This window comes from Pantherophis guttatus, chromosome 9 (genome assembly GCF_059756535.1).
Source record: "Pantherophis guttatus breed Tessera chromosome 9, ASM5975653v1, whole genome shotgun sequence".
In the NCBI taxonomy this organism is placed as follows: domain Eukaryota; kingdom Metazoa; phylum Chordata; class Lepidosauria; order Squamata; family Colubridae; genus Pantherophis; species Pantherophis guttatus.
This window is the reverse complement of record NC_142071.1, coordinates 855,362-875,296: the sequence shown is the minus strand read 5'-3', so window position 1 is coordinate 875,296 and position 19,935 is coordinate 855,362. Positions and strand designations below refer to the sequence as shown.

Sequence of the window (19,935 nt, the reverse complement as noted above, 5' to 3'; positions counted from 1 at the left end):
TATAGTGAGGAGGAGGAGGAGGAGGAGGCCAGAAAGGAGGCTCCAGAAGGGTTGGGGCTCTGGAAGCCCAACCAGATGCCTCCACAGGCCTTCCTTGCAGAGGACTAACCTCTGGACCTTCGGAGATCTGTGAAGGTCAGGAGCCACCATGAAGTCAGAGCCTGCAAGAGATGGACGGGGATGCCCAGCCCAGCAACCAAGTTGGCCCCCAACTCTACCTGGGTAGACCTTCCCACCTGGGGGGCCAACCTGGGCAGCTCCTTCCCGGGGCAAAGAAAGAAGCATGCAACCCAGGGAGCCCCATTTCCCCCCTCCCCAAACCCTCCCCCTTGGGGGACCCTCCCACGGACCCCCTTGAGCAGCCCACCTGCCCAACGCCCCGGCTCTTTCCCACGCCCCCCCCCACGCCCCCTCCTGGGGTCGGCAGCCCCCTTGGCTTTCCCTGGGGCTGTGGGGGGGACTGACTCTGGGAGGGGGGGTCTGGTCAGCCCCCCCACCCAATTCTGGGCCTGGTCCAGGGCAGGGGGACCCCCGGGGGGGGCAAACACCGACCCTCCCCAGCCCACCAGGGCTCGGTGGGGCTGCCCCGCTTCCCTCGGCCGCTCCAAGCAGGGACCCTCCGGAGTCGCCCCGGGGCCGGGCAGGGAGCGCCCACCGCCAGGGATGTCGGGGCGGCGGTGGAGGCCCGGCGGGGCCCGGGGAGAGAGGATCGGGGCCGCGGAGCCGCCTTCCCGGGCGAGGCGGGCCTTGTGCTCGGGCGGCGCGGAGGCCGGAAATGCTGCCGACCGACCGGCCGGTGGCGCCGAGCGGGGCCCGCGGAGGTAAGTGGGCACCGGGCCCGCCGGGTGGGCTCTCCGCTTCCCTCCCTCCGGAGACCCTCCGGGGAGAAGAGCCGCGCCTCCGCCGGGCCGGCCTCGTGGAAGCGGCTGCCCGGAAGCCCGGCGGGGCCGCTCGGAGGAAGGCGCCGCTTTCTCCGGAGGGGCCTGGGGGCCCGGGGTGGCCGGAGGAGCCCCCGCGCTGCCATGCTCGGCTCCGGCGGCCCCAATGCCAGGCCCGTGGGCGATGGGGAGGAAGGGGCCCCGCCTTCCTCGGCCGGGGGTCGCAGCCGGAGAGGGGCGCCTTTTCTTGGGGGAAAAGCAGCCGAGGAGGAGCCTGGAGGCGGCTCCCAAGGAGAGAAAGAAAGAAAGAGAGAGAGAGAGAAATAAAAAAAGAAGGAAGGAAGGAAGGAAGGAGAGAGAGAGAGAAAGAGAAAGAGAAAAAGAGAAAGAAAGAAAGAAAGAAAGAAAGAAAGAAAGAAAGAAAGAAAAGAAGAGAAAGAAATAAAAAGGAGAAAGAAAAAGAGAGAGAGAAAGAAAAAGAATGAAAGAAAGAAAAAGAAAGAAAGAAAAAGAGAGAAAGAAAGAAGAGAGAGAAATAAAAAAAGAAGGAAGGAAGGAGAGAGAGAGAAAGAAATAAAAAAGAAAAAGAAATAAAAAGGAAGGAAGGAGAAAGAAAGAAGAAAGAGAGAGAAAGAAAGAAGAAAGAAGGAAGAAAGAAAAAGAGAGAAAGAAAGAAGAGAGAGAGAGAGAAAGAAAAAGAAAGAAAGAAAGAAAAGCAAATCTCCGCAGCCTCTGAATCCAAAACGGGTCTCCTAAAACAGGGGTCTCCAACCTCGGCCACTTTAAGCCTGGCAGACTTCAACTCCCAGAAAAAGACCCTCCGATCCCCTGTTTCTCCCGTGAAGGCGGGCGCTGAAAGCCCCATGCCCAGAGGGGAGTTTTGGGCAGCCGAACCGCTCCACAGGGCGGCCTCCCCGAGGCCGAGGCTGGCCCATCTTTGGCTCATCACCACCTGCCTTCCCTCCCTGGGGCTGCGGCCCTCCGGACGCTCCCCGGCTGCCCTTCCCGGGGACACGCCAGGCAGGACTTGAATGCGGCTCTCCACAGGACGGGCCTTTTCAAGGCAGCCCGCAGGAGGAGCCCCCCCCAGGCGGGCAGAGGGGCCAGGCTGGCGGCCCCCAAAGGGCCCCTGCTTTCTGAAGCCATAATTGGGGGGGAAGCAGTGTCTCCCCTTTGGGGATTCCTTCCCTACAGCTCTCGGGGAAGCTGGATTCGAGGAGGACGCTTCATTTTTGGGCTGTTTCAAGGAAAGAATGAAAAGAATGGGGGAGATTTGCTGGAATGCCAAAATAAATGAGCTGTTATTCCTTCCCGTTTAGAAGGAGCAGGATGCAAGCTCAAGACAGAAGAGCAATTTCCTATCATTCCTCACTCTTCTTTTAATTTACTTTCTGCCCCAGGTAGCTCCAAACCGGCTGACTTTCTTTTGAACCTGTTTTACCCTATAATAATCATTTCACCCACTGAAGCAGCACTGAGTTACAAATCAACCTTTTCTTAAAATTTATAATGGCCCTCAGCATTCGCTCCTTGCAAAGCAAGAGTAGCTTAGATGGAAAGCTCTGGAGGCTGGGGTACTACAGACAGTTGGCCACAAGATTTTGCATACGTTTTGGACCCTCCTCTGTTACGCTATAAGAAGAGCCCAAACTTGGCTCTGAGGCAGCCTTCACTTCTCTTGGTCAGCAGGGAATCAGGACGCCGCTCCTCCCCAGAGGCCAAATTGAGCCTCTTCCCTATGTTGCAGGGTTGGATGACCTCAAGGGGTTCCAACACAGGGAAGGTGCGTGGATGCCACATTGGCAACGGCTGGGGAGTTCCTGTGTACCATCCTTACTGACCGGGAGAAGAAGAGGCCTACTTTCAAAACTGCCACGGGGTCAGTTTAATAGTCATAATGAAAGGCTTTTTCCTTAGCCCCACAGGGCTGGTGGGTCACACGGATGAGCTGAAGGTTGGCCGTCTAAGCATTGCGTGATGAGGAATTGCCAGCTCCTATGGATTCCAATCAAACCAGGGTTTGTGTCTTTCCGTTTGCAGTGACATTGTCCTCTAGACCAGGGGTCTCCAACCTTGGCAACTTTAAGACTTGTGGACTTCAACTTCCAGAATTCCTCGGCCAGCTTTGCAAATGGATAGCTGAGGAATTCTGGAAGTTGAAGTCCACAAGTCTTAAAGTTGCCAAGGTTGGAGACCCCTGGTCTAGAACATGGGGCAGCCTTTCTTGGTGTCTTTTTCACTGCTGGGCAGAGTCTCTGCCTGAGAACACAGGAAAAGCCCCCTCCCTGCTCATCTCATGAGACCCCAGTCTAAGGTTCGGTGAGTTGCACTCTTGGGAACGGAAGTTGGCCTGTGAGGGGGTGTCTCCCTTCTTTGTCTTTCAGCAGTTGAGAGAACTAGAGGGGGAAAGTGGTGCTGGAGAGAGATGTCTACTATTTCCCCTGAACTATTTATTAAAAATTGCCCTACAATTAGGGAAAATCTTACAGGCTTCTTCGCCAAAATCACTATATTCTGAGAGTCCATGTGGACCCAGCGATATGCAGATGTTTTAAGCAAATAAATAAAATAAATACATTATAAATAAACAACGTGGCTGACTACATTTTATTTATTTATTTATTTATTTTTATTTTATTTCGAATTTATATACCGCACCTTCTCCTGAGGGACTCAGGGCGGTGTACAGCCAGATAAAAACATACAATACAAACATTAAAAAACAATTAAAAAGATATATATTAATTTGGCCCCAATTTAAAATAACAAACCAATTAAAAATATTTTAAAAATATATTAAGCCAGCCTGGCTTGCTGAAAGAAGAAAGTTTTAAGGGCACGGCGGAAGGCACTGAGGTCTTGGATTTTAAGACATATTCTGTTATTTTTAGAGTTCTGTTCATTTCCCATCTCCGTTGCTTTGCCTGTTGTGGTGCAAGGTCACTTCTTATGAGACAGATGGTTATATAAATTTAATAAATAAATGTGCATAACAATTTTGCTTTTCTACTGTTTCTTTGCAGTAGCTGAAAAAAGACAGCAGCTGAATTTGAATGTACAGAAGATTTGTTTTGAGTGAACAATCTGTTTTTTCTTGTTTGGCTTCCCCTAGTTCAGCTATTTAGGCAACCCCCTTGGATTTCAACAATATGGATGTCCCACATTGTATCTGTTGGTGGTAAGTAGTGGAAATAACCATCGAGTTCTCCACCCACTATCATTTAAAGATAACGAAAACCTTCACTGCTAAAAGATGGTTTGATAAGGGGTGGGTGGGGATTGGGGGTGGGACTAAGACCAGAGTGCCATGAAAGAAAACAGTTCAACAAATATGCTTCATGGCTCTTTAATAGCCACTTGGTTTCCCTTCTCTTTCCCTTTAACAGTAACAGTAAGAGAGTTGGAAGGGACCTTCGAGGTCATCTAGTCCAACCCCCTGCTCATGCAGCAGACCTATATTAGGGATTTTCGAACCACCGAACTGCCAACCTTTCTGATCGACAAGCTCAGTGTCTTAGCCACTGAGCCACCTAGTCAGGCACTTTCAGGCACTTCCTTAGTTCGCAGATTCATCTATATCAATCTGTATTATATTTGTTGTGATAATATCCTAAATCTTGATGTGCAAAATGCAGATGGACTAGCAACTCCTTTGATGGCACCTGCAGGAGTTTATAATGGCACGAGGGGCTGTTTTTCCAGCAGCTTATATTTGGCAACTTTTGGCTCTTTTTCTCATTGATCTGTTTAATTATTTATATATTTGAAATATTTTGATACTGCTTCTCATTATAGAAAGTCAGAAGCAGGCCGTGAAACTATTCCTTTGGAGCAAGTGTTAACCGGAATATATATTTCTACTTTCTCTTTTGCAGGACAAACAAGAGATTCATGGAGATTGCTTTTAAGAGAGCCATATTTCTCGGCCTATTGAAAATCAGACCGGAACCCTAGTTGCCTCTGGGAAAGTTTTCATGGTCAATGCTAGAATGGAGTACCCCGAAGGCTCCAGTACCTCAGACTTGATGGATATGTCATCTGAGGACAGAACAAAGGAAGTGAGCTCTGACCGTGGAGAGGGCTTGAAACAGACTTGGGATCTGCTTGCATTTTCTGGAACTTGCCAGGCTGTTCCCCCTCCTTCTTTCGGCCTTGTACAGGACAGATTGGAGGGTCTTCACTGCAGAACTGAAACACCCTCTGAAAAATCCATTCCAGTGTTAATGCAGAATAATTTTGAAGTATTGCACCCTGTTTCAGAAAGCTTGGACTTCTCTGAGAGATTTGGACAGCCTCTCGAGCCAATGAAAAACTTGAAAACTCAGGATAAGCATAATAACGATGCTGTTTTTTGGGCTGGTATTCTACAAGCTCAGATGTGTGTCTTCGATCTTCAAGAGGAGTTGGATAAGCAGAAAGAACCTCTGCAGACTCGCGGTGTGAATTCTGTATCCCTGGACGCAGCTACCATCAATGAACCTTTACTCCTGGAAAGTGATAGTGAGGAGGAGCCAGAAGAGAATTTAGAGAAACAGGAGGAGGAAGAAAGTGAGGAGGAGGAGGAGGAAGAGGAGGAGGAATCTGAATATTTATTTTTCAATAACCCACTCTTTCAGGAAAGTCCTCACTTAACCAGAACTTTTGAAGGACAAGACCCATGGCTGCAATCAGAAAGGGAAACTTCCACTGAGAATTACAAGAAAAATGTAAAAAGTGAAATGGACTCTGGAAACCGTAATGGTGACTTATTTTCCCAGGCCAATGTGACAATAAGCCCTGTGGCCAGGAGTTATTTTTCTTTCTGTGATGCTAACGAGGACACATCCACCTCTTCTTTTCCAAGTTATGTGCCCCATTATCGTTCCTTGTCTCCATTGTTGATTACAGAAAAAGATCTTGAAATCACCTGCTCTTTGGCAGAGAATTCAGAGGTAAGAGAGGTGTCCTATTGCTGCTTGAATTTTGGCCAAGTGTAATTCAACACACAAGGAATTTCTCTCTGATGCAGAAGCTCTCAGTGCTTCTATGGTAACAGGCTCATGAGTATTCATCTCCTACCATGTTTGCTGTGGCTTTACGTGAAATTAGTTAGAGCTTTAATTCCTATTTAGGTCCAGTCTTCTGCAACAAAAGAATGCATTCCGACAGCTGCCCGGCCCCTCTTTCAGGGCCAGGATGACAGCACTGGTGTCAGGGTTCCAAGTAATACGCCCATAGCAAACAGAACTCCGAGGCAAGCAGGTTCCTCAAAGAACAAGTTCATTGGATATATGATATTGGCACAAGATGGTGAAAACCAACTCTAAAGGTTCCCACTGTTTTCACCCAATTAAAAGTAAACGTTTTCCCCCTTTTCCCAAACAATCAGTCACATGACCCAATCAAGGTGCTGCCCGGTTGCTGGGTAATTTGACTCTTCCTCTCTTCAGGCACCTGTGGGAATGTCCTTGGTTCTCAGGGGAAACTATTTTGTTTTGGCCAGCTATCTCTGTTCCCTCCTCCCCATCCCTCAGCACCACTGTGGCAACGCTGATGTTGCAAGTTGCAAGAGAACTTATCCAAACTTAAAACCCTGTCTTGTTTTGGCTCACTATTAACGCTGCATGCAGATGTAGGCCCCTGTTAGGGTTACTCTTATATCAACCACCAGATATTTGATTTCTTGTCTTCGAAATCCTTGAGCCCCGGAGACAGCAGAAGGACAGTTTCTGAAAGCAAACTAGAAGCCACTGCGTGAATATACCCTTTACCTGGCAAATGGCGTAGATAAACTCTTCCACAAAACCAGGTCCTTAACCTTCAACAAAACATTATCAGAACCATCTGCATTTGCACCAGGCCGGGCTGATTTGATTTCTGTCCCCTACTGCTGATGTGCAGCCATTGTTCTTTCCACAGTTCTTGCGAAATGCTTGAAAATCCATTCCTGATGGAAATGTACAGGAAGGCAGGGCACCGGGGAGGAGAGGGTGTGTATGTGGGGGGGATCAGCAGCTGTTCATGTTGTCAGCTGCCTCAGCCTTTTGTGACTACCAAAATTTATCTTCCAGGCTGAGGGCTGTTTTCTGGATCCCCTCCAAGGAGATGTTCTGGGAAGCATTACTCCAGGTGAGTCTGTCCCTGCTCTTTCTAAGAGCATCACACAGCTCCCTGCCCCATCGTAGAGCTGTCTAGGCTGCACAGCTCAGCAGAGGCTGCGGTCTTGCAGGATGTGGAAAGGAAACCGACTTGTGACTGACTTGTCCCTCTGGTCCACATACAGATCCGTCTGCGTATTTGCCGGCAGAAGGGCTGCTGTTTTCTGCCTCCAGCACTTCTCTGATGTCTGCTTTGCTGCAAGAGTCCCCGGAGAGCCGCCTCCCTCCCAAGCCCACATCTCCAGGGGAGAGTTGCTGCGTCCCCTCCAGCTTCCAGGTCCTCTCGGCTCCTGCTGCAGAAGAGAATCTGCAGCAAGAGAGGTTTGAGCCACAAGTATCACCCCGTGGCCACCCTTCATCTTCCTGCACGTGGTTAGAGGAGCCTGAGAGAACTTCCTCTCTACAGAAGGACGTCAGCGGAGCAGATGTGAGCTCCATCCCACTTTGTGGTGTAGAGAGGAAGCGGGCGAGCTCAGTAGAGAGACTCAAGATGGTGGAGCTGCCAGCTATGCAAAGCGATGGGAGGTCGAAAGGCAGAGAGGAAGAGCCGATGTTCTAGTAAGGATGCTTTGTTTTTTTTGTCTCTTGGGACCGTGGGCCTTTCTGGTCTGCTCACCACACACAACACCCTCCAGCTGAGGTGGGGAGGTGGGCTTGGGCCAAGGTGCAACCCAGCAGGTATCCGGAGGCCGCTTTGAAGCGATTGTGGCTTTTGTCCTGCCGTCGCCAGAGAGTCTGCTTGCCTTCTTGCCTCCTGGTGACTTCGTTCACGTGTCGGCATTTATTCTCTTGGGCTATGACAAGGGTCCCTGTCTCTGTCTCTCCACCCTCTGCAGCTGCTGTGAAGAACCCGAAGGGGAATTTGGCAAACCGGGGGAGAGTCTGCCTGCCAAGGTTACGGCAGAGCCCAATGGCACCCTGCTCCTGGCCAACGGCACCTCTGGAGACCTGGCCGCAGCGCACAGGCTGGCCACTCGCCTCTACCACCTGGACGGGTTCAAGAAATCTCAGGTGGCTGCCTTTCTCCGGAAGAAGTAAGATGGCCTTGAGAGTCTTCGGTTACACGCCTCCTTCCGTTTGGGGATTTGAATGTTTGCCACTTTTATTGCTTGCACACTATGGATACACACAATGCTGAGTTTTAAGTTGTTCCTTCACCATCCGAAGAAGAAGCTAATGCATTTCCCAACCAGTGGCCCTCTGCTGACTGAAAGCTAGGGATGGAGGGTGTTTTGAGCAGGCGGCAGAGTAAAAACTGCCATCCTCTGAGGCAGCCCCGGCAGCAGAATCTGGCAGTCCTGAAGCAAATGCCAAGGACAGGCAGCAGGAGTCCAGCTGAGGGAAATATTAGGAGGGAACAGTAAAAGCAAGGGCCAAAGGGGCTGAATGGAGGTGGCAGTAGCATTTTTTTCTCTTTTTGCTTGGACTTGTGCATAGTCCTTGATGGACCTTCCATGGTCATGGGGCATGGAGTGGGGAAGCGGAGGCTTTGGGAGCCAGGCAGGGGTGAGAAACCCCTAGGAGGAGATTGAGAGGTTCTCGTGGTGCGTTTGGAGTTTTCTGAGCTCTTCCTCTACCTTTGTCCACAGCAATACCTTCAGCCAGATGGTCGCTGAGGCCTACCTCTCCTTCTTCCACTTCTCTGAGCAAACTCTGGATCAGGCCCTGAGGTAACGCACTCCTTCCCTTGGTACTGCCTTTCCATTTTCAGGAAGGGAAATGAAACTTCAGAGTTCCCTATGGCCAAATGCATATATCCTGCTCTCCCTGATGAGGAGGGAGGGAGGAGGGTACCCTTCCCTCTCCCAAGTCCAGGAGGCCAAGAGCTAACTTGGGAAAGGGCTGGAGTAGGTGGGGAGCAACGGCATGAAGGCTGGGAAGAGGCAAATGAAACGATATGGGAAGAAAAAGATTGAGTGGCCTCTTCCTGCAGCTCTGCTCCTAGTCAAGGCCTGTTTGGTTTGGAGACCTTCCTGGAGCTGTGGGGAGGGAAGGCAAGAAAATGAGCGCAAGAAAAATCCTTGGAACCGTTGAGCAGAGGCGGCTGTGTCTGAAGTCTCCTCAGTTCTTGGCAGATTAAAAGGAAGCTCCGTGGTGAAGATAGAAGTGCCTCCCAGCCTCAGCATTTCAGCTGCCTCAGCCTCCTTGGATTGTCCCCAGGCCGAATGGAAGCCCTGAAAAAGGCGCTGGTGGTCTATGATAGTTTTCCACAGCCAACTCTCCACGGGACAAAAGTTACACTAATATCAAAGAAATTTATTTATTAATTTTATTTATTAATTCAACTTGTATACCACCCTTCTCCCCAAGGGGACTCAGGGCGGTGAACAGCCAAACTTAAAACACATATAGTACAAAAGTTAAGAAAAAACTAAAAATAAATTAAATCATCGGCATTTCCAATTTAAAATCCCAGATCTGCAAAATCGAAAAGTTCCCAATTTAAAACCCAGAATCCATAAAATCGAAAATTTAAAAACCCCATTAAAACCATTTTAAGCTAGGCCAGTGGTGGAGTAGAATCATTAAAGAAAGGATGCAAAAATAGGGACAGAATGAAATGTGAATGGCAAAAATTAAAATAATATTTATTTCATTTAAATAATTAAATAGAATTGTTAAATTGTCCTGCAGCGAGTTGGCCATGATGAGTTTCCCCACCCGAGGTAGCTGTTCCCCAGGCGTCCTGCTGCTGCTGCTGCTGTTTACCAGTCCTGGGGGAAAGCAGCATCCCAGGCCCCCCTTCTGACCTTCCCCTCCTCTTGGCAGGTCCTTCCTGAAGTCCTTTGTGCTCACTGGGGAGACTCAGGAGCGGGAGCGGATCCTGATGCATTTCTCTCAGCGCTTCCACAGCTGCAATCCTGAGGCCTCTCTTAGTCCAGGTGAGTTTATTCCAAGCAATGTTTTGTGTGGTCCATTTACACTCCATTTTATTTCCTTCCCTTAAAACCCGGAACATTAGCATTATACTGTCCCATATATAATGTTCTGGAGGAAGGCTGGATGGTCCAATAGGCAGAGGAATCAAATGGATAATGATTTTCCTGCACGGCGATCTAAAGGAGCATGCCAACCCATTCACATTTTGCATTCCTGTATATATTTTTAAATTAATTATTTTTGGCTTTTAAAAAAATCCTCAATTTTGTTTTTTCCAGTATCATTTTCTGGGCCAAAAGAGGATCCACTCATGTCTTGATACCCTTTTGTTTTTTGATGGAGTGGAAATTGGAAAATGTAGGGAGAAGAAAGAGGGAGAAAGGACATTGTGACCATTTCCTATTTTTTTTTTATATATCTTTTATCTTCCGGCAGCTTTTTCATCATTGGTTAGCACTTCCAGAACCCTGTTTTAAAATAGAACCAGGGGAGTTTATTCCATTTAGGCAGCCAGTCCTGTCACAGAGGTGGGCATTTAACCCATTTTATGAGAGGCGTTTTTGTCTGGTGCCCTTCAAGATTTGACTACAATTCTTGTAAATTGGAGACAGACCTGTTGGGAGGCTGCCCTGGGACACGAATCAGCAACCTGCCCTCTACAGACAACATGGCAGGGTGGATTTTGGGGGGAGTTGGACGGGAGGGGGGAGCTCTGGTCATTCATTGACTGCTTTGTGCTTCTGACACTGTAGAACAGTGTTTCTCAACCTTGGAAGCTTGAAGATGGGTGGACTTCAACTCCCGGAATCCCCCAGCCAGCGTTGCTGGCTGGGGATTCTGGGAGTTGAAGTCCACCCATCTTCAAGCTACCAAGGTTGAGAAACACTGCTGTAGAAGGAAGATAAGGCCAATGTTCTACTGTAGGGAGAGCAGACAGGAAAAAGCTAACTAGACTGTACTTTGTGGGAGGGGGGTTCAAGGAGAATCTTTAAAAAATTTCCCTTAAGATTGTACTGGCTAGTGAAAGGCTCATAAAAGGAGGAAATATAAACCTTTGCACCAATACTGTCTTAAGTAGGGAAAGTGAAAGTAAACAGACCTGCAACATTTGTTTGCATTTTTTGTTACTGCCTAAGAACAACCGTAACATGCAAATTCCAGCTTCATAATAATCTTGAAGAATTGCAGCGAGGGACTGCCTTCCACTTAAATTAAACTAAAAATTAAATGAAATAAAAATTAAACAAAATGTGTATATCGGCGATTGCACGACCTCTGTAGTTGCCATACGCTTAAACTGCCTTCCACTGATAAGAGAGGAGAGCAATTTAAATAGGACTGTTCTCTATTTTTAATTGTTTTAACTTAGAATTGGTTTTCATAAGCTGCCCAGAGTCTCTTGAAAGGGGCAGCTATAATACATACAAGCCAAACCACAAGGCACTGCGAGCAGAAACAATTTTCGTAAGGAAGGCCATCAAAGCAAATACAGAGAATGATAAGAAATGAGGGATGAAGAATGAATGGAATTCAGAAAGAAATACCAGAACTTCATAGTAGAAAAGAGCTTGAGTTTTGGGGAAGAAAAAGAGATGCTACAGAAAAGGGGACAAGATAGTTGAGCCCTGGAGGGCAGGGCAGCTAAAACTGTGCCCTGTAAGAAGGCAAATAGAGATGGTGCCTGGATCCATATCAATCCAGAGTTCCCTCCTGAGGAACCAGGTTCAAGTTATCCCATTTCAGACATACTATGCAAAGTCCGAAATCTCTGGAGCAGGGGTCTCCAACCTTGGCAACTTTAAGACTTGTGGACTTCAACTCCCAGAATTCCTCAGTCAGCTTTGCTTTAAAGACTTTGCACAAGTCTTAAAGTTGCCAAGGTTGGAGACCCCTGCTCTGGAGAAAGCTCTAACGCTGGGAAAGGGGGAAGGAAAGGGAAGAAGAGACTGACTAGCAGCAAGGGGGATGGACTCAGTTACAGTGGAAGACTGTTGGAAGACGCCATTCTTAAGAATACCACAAAATGTCTGTCTGAGGGAAGAAGGAAGCCACCACTTCCGGTTCCTCGAGTAGAGAACAGAACAGCTGAACGTTGATGGTAGCAAGTCTTAAGATTCAGTTCATTTTCTCTGGCCTTTTGTTTTAACGGAGGGCCAAATTCCCTAGGGGAATATTTTGCGATTAGTTGTGGGGGAAGCCTACGGAATCTCTCTTGAACTCCCGTTTCTTCTGCAGATGCCGTGCATACGCTCACCTGCGCCACGATGCTCCTCAATACCGATTTGCATGGGCAGGTAAGGAGACTCTTCTGAGAGGAAGGAGTCTTGGCTCACCTTCCCTCCCTTGGGCCTTTTTACGGTGTCCGAGCAGAGAAAAATTATTCGGACGGCCATATTTGTGGGAGAGGGTCTAGGGTACCCACAGACGCGGGTTGACGTGATAGTTCTTGTTTAGATGTAGAATTTGGAGAGTGCCACAACTTCAGCTCTCTTTGTCTCTCTCATCTACATCCTCCTGGAATCAGAATATTGGCCGAAGCATGAGCTGCCAGGATTTCGTTGTGAATCTCACAGGCCTAAATGATGGCAAGGACTTCCCCAAAGAGCTGCTAAAGGTAAGTGTGGCTTCCTTCTATGAAGGCAATGAAAGGGCTGCCTGCGGCCCAGAAGATGAGGAACCTCTCTTCTAGCCAGCATGGTCAATGGAGAGAAAGCCTTAGAGCTCTAATTCAGCAATTTCCCCTCCCACCCCCACCCCCCCAAAAAATCAGGTGCTCAGTGTCAATGTTAGAATGTCTATATCCCAACTTCGTTGACTTTCAAGGCCGCTTACAAGAAAAACACAAGATACAGGAAGGGCCGTTTCACTTTCCCTCTGCAACTGTCCAACACGGGACAAAAGAGGCACACGAAGGACCCCCAACTAGTCCTCCATGAAGAGCTAGTGAGATGAAGGGCCTGGCCTTAGGGAGGGGGTGAGACTCCCCCTAAATTCACACCCCTGACAACATCTGCCAAGTCAGTTGGAGGGCTGGGTCTGGCCACAGACCAGATGTGGTGCCTGGACTCTTCTGGAAAGGTGGCGGCTCCCAGCTTTTCTTCACAGCTGATAATAGCTGAGGAAGGATTGGCGGGACTTTGGAGAGCAGAACCCCCAAAGTGGCAGTTCTGGGGGTGCAGGGAGCTTTTCTTGAAGGATGGGGGTTAGAGGCAGGGAAGAAACCTTACATGTCAGCTTTTTTCTATCTGTCCAGGCATTGTACAACTCCATCCGTCATGAGAAACTGGAATGGGCTACGTAAGTAAAAGCAAGATATGGGAGGGAGGGGGGGCTTTGAGGAAGCAGAAGGGAGGGCTGAGGTCAAAGGGGGAAGGCATGAAAGCCCTTGGGCCCCTCCCTTCTCCCTTATAAAGGAGATGAGGGGGGTTGCCCTGTATAAGCTGTGTGGGTGGACTACTGTGACTCGGTCTGTAATTCAGGAGTTTTAAGTATTCATCCTGTAGGGATAGTTGTCGAGAAGGAGAAGGAGAAGGGAATGGAGGAGAATTTGGTGGAGACGAGCTTGTAGGAGCCCCCACAGGAAGCCTAAATCGTGCCTCAAACTGACACCAGGATTGGGCTGCGCTGCCACAGGAAAGGAGGAGGCCCAAATAATATTTCCCAAGTTCAAATCGGCTCAGGGAAGAGGGTGCTTAAGATTTCAGGATTCCCCAGGATGTTTAACACTGCTAGAGGAATGCCCAAATGGCATGACAGAAAAACACGGATTTTTTTCAAATTGTGAATGATGTCTTTCATACTTTCTTCAGTTTACTTTTATTATTTATTTAATTTTTATCCCACCTTTGCTTTTTTTACAAATCACTCAAGGTGGCGAATATATTCAACGCACCTTCCTCCTCCTCCTATTTTCCCCACAACAACCACCTTGTGTGAGGGACTGGCTCAAAGACACCCAACTGGCTTTCATGTCTAAGGCAGGACTTGAACTCGCAGCCACCTGCTTTCTAGCCTGGTACCTTAACCGCCAGACCAAACGGGCTCTAAATTTGAAAGGCATTTGCAGGTTAAGATTCAGTAGCATTTTCTTCCATTCCATCGTAAAGACAGATTTTTTTCCCCCCAACCTCTTCTGTTGACCCTTAGTGTAATTAAGTCGTCCAAAATGACTTTTTTTCCCCCCTTTTACATGTTTTTTTTCCTATATGCAGCCTGTGCCAAATTTCTGTTTCTTCCCTTCAGGGATGAGGAAGAGGCAATGGATGCAAAGATGCTCCTGAGTCCCACAAGCAGCCAGAGGAAAACGAACCCTTTTCTGACTGTGTGGCAGGATCCGGGGGCAAAAGTCTACCAGAAGGGTCTCCTTGCCCGTAAGGTGCACGCAGAGGCCGATGGCAAGAAAAGTGAGTGCTGAGTTGGGGCCCTGGACCAACAGTTCTCACTTCCCTGACAGAGGCCAGAGAGGGGCCGGCAGAGTCTCCCATGGGAGCCAGCTGGGGGCTTCAGGCCTGGCTCTTGCTCTCTTGCCCACCCCCCACGAAAGCTCCAGGTGGTCACCAGTCTGCTTGGTGCCAGGTCGAGGGCGCTCTAAGGTCAAGATCCAAATAGCCAAGCCCTCTGGACTGCAACCTGGAGGAAGGGCGGGCAAGCTGGCCAGAGGAAAGCAACTGACCTCCCTTCCCTCCCTCCCTGCAGCGCCCTGGGGCAAGCGAGGCTGGAAGACTTTCCATGCTGTGCTGAAGGGGACAGTGCTCTACTTCCTGAAGGTAAGAGGGGCCAGGCAGGCAGGGGAAGAGCCTTCTGCTCAAGGACTGCCCCACATCAGGCCACAAATGTGTGTGCTGTGAGTGGTTGACAAGCAGCCGGTGGGGGAAATCCCCTTAAGGTGTGGCTGCTAAAAGCCGTCTCGGAACAGCCCTTCCTCCCTCTTACAACACCCACCCGTGCTCTCTGCCAATGGGCTCTTTAACCACTCAGCAGTGGATGTCAAACAAGAGCTGTAAACAGGTGGCGGAAGACTTTCTCTGGCATGCAAGGAAAGAAAGAAAAAGTCTCAGAGAGGCTTAAAAACCCAGAGCTTCTGGGGCTGTAGAAGAGTAAAGGAGGGGAACTGGAGGGAGGCAGAAGGAGTAGCCCCACCGTTTAGGAACAAGGTGAAATGCTGGGTAAAATCAAAGTGACGGGAAGATTGTCATCTCCAAGAGAACAAAGGAGAAAAAAAAGAGGGACTTGGAGCTCAAATTAGTTAAAGATACATAAATGGGGATAGATAGTGGCAGAGGTGAAATCCAGCAGGTTCTGACAGGTTCTGGAGAACCGGTAGCAGAAATTTTGAGTAGTTCGGAGAACTGGAAAATACCACCTCTGGCTGGCCCCACAGTGGGGAGGGAATGGGGATTTTGCAGTATCCTTCCACACCCTGCCACGCCCACCAAGCCACACCCACAGAACCAGTAGTAAAAGAATTTGAATTTCACCACTGGATAGTGGATATTAAACTTCTGTATACAGTAGTCCTTGACTTACAACAGTTCGTTTAGTGACTGCCCAAAGTTACAATGGCACTGAAAAATGTGACTTAGGACCACTTTTCCCAGTTACGAGCTTTGTGGCCTCCCCATGGTCATGTGATCAAAATTCGGAAGAACTTCTGGGGATTAAGTCCCCCCCACAATGTCTCCTCTTGTAGCATGAACACCTCTGTCCCTCCCAGATGGATGCTGAGTTTGCTTTTGTTTTTGGCTGTCATGCAGGATGAGCAGCACTTGGAGATGTCCAGCTCAGAGGAACTCATTGGGTTACCTCACGCCCTGGCAGAGAAAGCCAGCAAATACACCAAGCGGCCTCATGTCTTCCGGCTCCAGACTTCAGACTGGCACATCTTCCTCTTCCAAGCCCCGTGAGTTCCCACCATCCTTCCCAATGTCTACTGCGGAAGAATAGTGGAAATTATTTATAAATAAGAAATGGGAGCCCTTTTCTAGGTTTCTTGTCTTCTTATGGGACTCCTTAGTATGGCCCTGGGCATGTCTCTCGGGTTCTCCACCCCCACCACCAAATTTTAAAGTATGTATGTATGTATGTATGTATGTATGTATGTATGTATGTATGTATGTATTTATTTATTTATTTATTTATTTATTTATTTATTTATTAATTAATTAATTAATTAATTAATTAAGAGCTGTGGTGGTGCAGTATTGCAGGCTGACTGTGCCCACTGCCAGTTCAATCTTCAAGGTTGACTTAGCCTTCCACCCTTCCGAGGTTGGTAAAATGAGGAGCCAGATTGTTGGGGGCAATAGGTTGACTCTTTAAACTGCTCAGAGCGTGCTGTAAAACACTGTGGAGTGCTATATAAGTCTAACTGCTATTGCTGTTTATACAATTTATAGGCTGCCCATCTTAACCTATAGCAGTCTTTCTCCAAGAGGAGCCTATAGCATTCTCTTTCTTTCTTTCTTTCTTTCTTTCTTTCTTTCTTTCTTTCTTTCTTTCTTTCTTTCTTTCTTTCTTTCTTTCTTTCTTTCATCTATATCTATATATCTATATCTATCTTTATATTTATCTTTATATCTATATCTATATATCTTTATTTCTATCTATCTTTCTATCTATATATCTATATCTTATCTTTCTATTTATCTATATCTATCTATATCTATATCTTTCTATCTATCTATCTATCATCTACACATATACACACTGTGTAGAGGGAGGGAGGGAAAAATGTAAAGCTACTAGTCAATCCCTGTCCAGTTGGAGATTTAGTCCAGAGGGTTTGGGGCGTATGACCATAAAGAGTATCCTCTTACTTTTCCCAACCTAAGCAAGGGGTTATTCATGTTCTTGACAGCTATCACAGATTGACCGCATGGACCTCCTAAGAAAGAATTCCACCTTTTAGTTTATTTTACCTGGGATGCCCCAATCTAGTTGTAGGTACTTGAATTATATTCCCTAGAAAACATCCATTAACTTTTATCCAGACCAAAGATTTCTGGTCTTACAGGACATTGGCCACTGCAGAATTCTAGCAACTTAGTGGTTGAAGGATCATGAATTATCTGCATAATTTGGCATTTGTTTTGTATTTATACTCATTGTTTATTAAAAACTGCTTTGGCAACATATGGTAGACATCTGACTGCCTGGTACCGATGAGTTTTCTTGACAAATACGACTCTTGGGAAATGCAAATGGGATTCTTTGGAGCAGGAGAGAGGCCGGGGTGCAGCCTGGCCAAACTGACCAGGAGTTTGTATTGATCCTGATTATTGAGCTGTGATCACATAGCACATTTAACCAGAATGGGTAAAGATCCGGCAGATGCATTCATATCCAATATTGATTTGGGCTAGGTTTTAAACATTTTGGAGAGATGGTTTTATTATGTTAATCCCCAAATTGGGGCTGATTGAAAAATTCAATTCTACTTTTCTAGAAGTCCCGAAGAAATGGCTTCATGGATTTCCCGCATCAACCTTGTGGCAGCCATGTTCTCTGCCCCACCTTTCCCCGCAGCAGTGGGCTCCCAAAAGAAATTTATAAGGCCCATTTTGCCAACTACTCCTTGCAAGAATTCCATAGTAAGTCGAGCGCCTGGGGGAGGGAAGGGTCAAATCCCGGGTCCTTCTGCAGAGTGCTTTAGATGAAGTCTCTAAGAAATGCCAGGGTCGAAGGCAGGTCCTTGGGGGAAGTGTGGCTCCATCTCAGGGTTCCGGTTGCACAGATCAGCGCAGTCGACGATCTAGGTGGGGGGAGAGAACTGGGGCAGCTGGCTTGAGGCAAGGCTGCAACCTTTTTCTGTCACTGCAGGAAGACCAGCACCTGGCCCACGAAGCCTGCATGGACAGGACGTCCCATGAACTGCAGGAGCTCCAGCGGAATCTGCCAGAGAAGCGTGGCCGTGGGAGGGATCTGGAGGAGTACCAGCTCAGAAAGGAGTACTTGCTTTATGAGGTGAGCAAAGTTGGTTCTTCAGGGAGAGGTGTGGGGGAGGATGAGTGGGCTGCCTTGTTCTGTTGGGGAGAGCCATCCTCCAGTGACAACCTTTCTACAGTGGGAGGTAATGGTTCATTGAGTTCGAATGGCGCACGCACACACACCTGTTAAGAATTGCCTGCGTCATTTTTCTGGGGAAGGAGTTTGCAGATCCATATCTCTGCAGAAGTACAGCTCTTATCCCTGGCCATTTTTCTCTTCACGTGGCTGTTACCTTTCAGAACATCACACTTCCTCTCTACGACCTACCTCTAGTTATCTGTTCAAGTCAGGAGATGTGTATATATATATATATATATAAATATATATATGCAACCATGAATACAGAATTTTAGATATCAAATTGTAAACGAGAGAGATGTTTGCTGTGTCCCTCCCTATCGACCTGGACTGATGGGGTTTTAAGGGTTAAATTTTAAATTTTTTAGATTTTAGATTTTATTTTGTATCGTGGCTTGTGTTTTTATTATTGTGAGCTGCCCTGAGTCCATTGGGAGATAGGGCGGCATATAAGCCGAATAAAATAAATAAATAAATAAATAAATTTGTGGGACATGAAAGAGGAAGGGGGGAAAATCCGTGCCCAAAATAGCATCCTTAGAAGGGGTCCAAGGAGAGGGGAGCTTTGTCTGAAGCCCGCGGCTTCCTCTCTCCCCGTCATGGAACCGGATTCCGCTGCTTGACTCTCGCCCCCTTTCGCCCCGTGCAGAAACGCCGCTATGAGACGTACGTGAAGCTCTTGGAGGTGAAGCTTGGCTGCAGCACAGAGGATCTGGACCAGTGGGAAGCCCGGCTGACAGCCATGGTGGAGAACTGCCCCAGTTTGCAGAAGTCTCACTCCAGCCCTTCCCTGAACTTGGATGGGCCTCCTGCTGGGGGGGCCAAAGTGAAGCGGAACATCTCCGAACGCAGGACCGTTCGCAGAATCATTCCAAAGCGCAACAAACACTTGTTATGACCCTCTCTGGGGTTGTCCTTGGATGCAGGAGGAGGACTGGCAGAGAGCGGTTGGCTCAAGCCAGGGTGGTTAGCCGTTGCCTTGGCTGGACGCTAGGTTAGGTCTCCATCATGGTGAACTCAGCGCCAAGATTCTGGCCTGGAGCCCCTTCCGGCCTTCTCCAGATTCTAGCTCCGGGTTTGCTTTTGGGAAATGCTATTCAGCTCTGCTCTGGACTCCCCTTCCCTTCAAAACCCTCCCTCTGGCTACTCAGGGCAAACGGAAGGGAGGTCTGTGCAATAAAAGGAACGGAAGGGTGAGGACTTGGGACTCTTTTCTGGATGTGTGTTTTGAACCCCTCCCTCCCTCCCTCCCTTCCTTCCTGTTAGAGAGGGGACTGCGGTTGGGAGGCGTGGCATCTGGGCACTTCCTTTTCTTGCTGCACCCACATCTCGTCCTCAGAGCCTTTGGGAATCCCGAGACATGATACCTACAGGGGCAATAAGGCAACTTGACAGCTTTGGCCTTTCTACCGCCTTAAGATCCCTGAAGTGGCGTCTCTCATCTTGCCCTGGTCTGCTGTCACCCCTCCCACCCCCCAAAAAAACATTTACATCACAAACCCAGTGTAGCACATAACACTGATTTGTGTTGTTATGAGATCTGGTTGTTCCAATGGGCCACCATTTATGAGCCAGCAAATGTGCTGCAGCTGCTAAAAAGGCCAACACAATCCTGGGCCCTATCAACAGAGGGATAGAATCAAGATTTATAGCAACAGCAATAGCCCTTAGGCTTATATACCCCTTCACAATGCTATACAGCCCTCTCTAAGCGGTTTACAGAGTCAGCATTTTGCCCCCAACAATCCGGGTCCTCATTTGACCCACCTCGGAAGGAGGGAAGGCTGAGTCAACCTTGAGCCCGGTGAGATTTGATCTGCCAAACTATTGGCAGACAGTGATCAGCAGAAGTAGCCTGCAGTATTGCACTCTGACAACTGTGCCTTTATACAAAATTGGTGAGGCCACACTCGGAATACTGCATCCAGTTCTGGTCACCACAACATAAACATTTTGAGACCCTAGAAAGTGTGCAG

General features: G+C 48.2%; 1 protein-coding gene across 5 annotated transcripts; it reads left to right on the top strand.

The window, feature by feature from the left end:
* Positions 1–559: 559 nt before the first annotated feature.
* Positions 560–19,159, top strand: LOC117673374 (uncharacterized). 5 transcript variants are annotated; one of them, XM_087875750.1, is made up of 18 exons: positions 560–821; positions 2,796–2,896; positions 3,902–4,056; positions 4,754–5,809; positions 6,929–6,986; positions 7,141–7,573; positions 7,852–8,049; positions 8,605–8,685; positions 9,785–9,897; positions 12,131–12,189; positions 12,420–12,509; positions 13,149–13,192; positions 14,138–14,298; positions 14,591–14,661; positions 15,649–15,794; positions 17,340–17,484; positions 17,714–17,857; positions 18,609–19,159. In XM_087875750.1, the coding sequence occupies exons 4-18, from the start codon at positions 4,853–4,855 to the stop codon at positions 18,855–18,857; spliced, it is 2,949 nt and encodes a 982-aa protein (XP_087731876.1). In that variant the 5' UTR covers positions 560–821; positions 2,796–2,896; positions 3,902–4,056; positions 4,754–4,852; the 3' UTR covers positions 18,858–19,159. The 5 variants fall into 5 exon arrangements, with proteins under 5 accessions (XP_087731876.1, XP_087731875.1, XP_087731877.1 ...); XM_087875749.1 differs by lacking the exon at positions 2,796–2,896 and having other exon boundaries at positions 675–821; XM_087875751.1 differs by lacking the exon at positions 2,796–2,896 and having other exon boundaries at positions 702–821; positions 3,991–4,056.
* Positions 19,160–19,935: the final 776 nt, after the last annotated feature.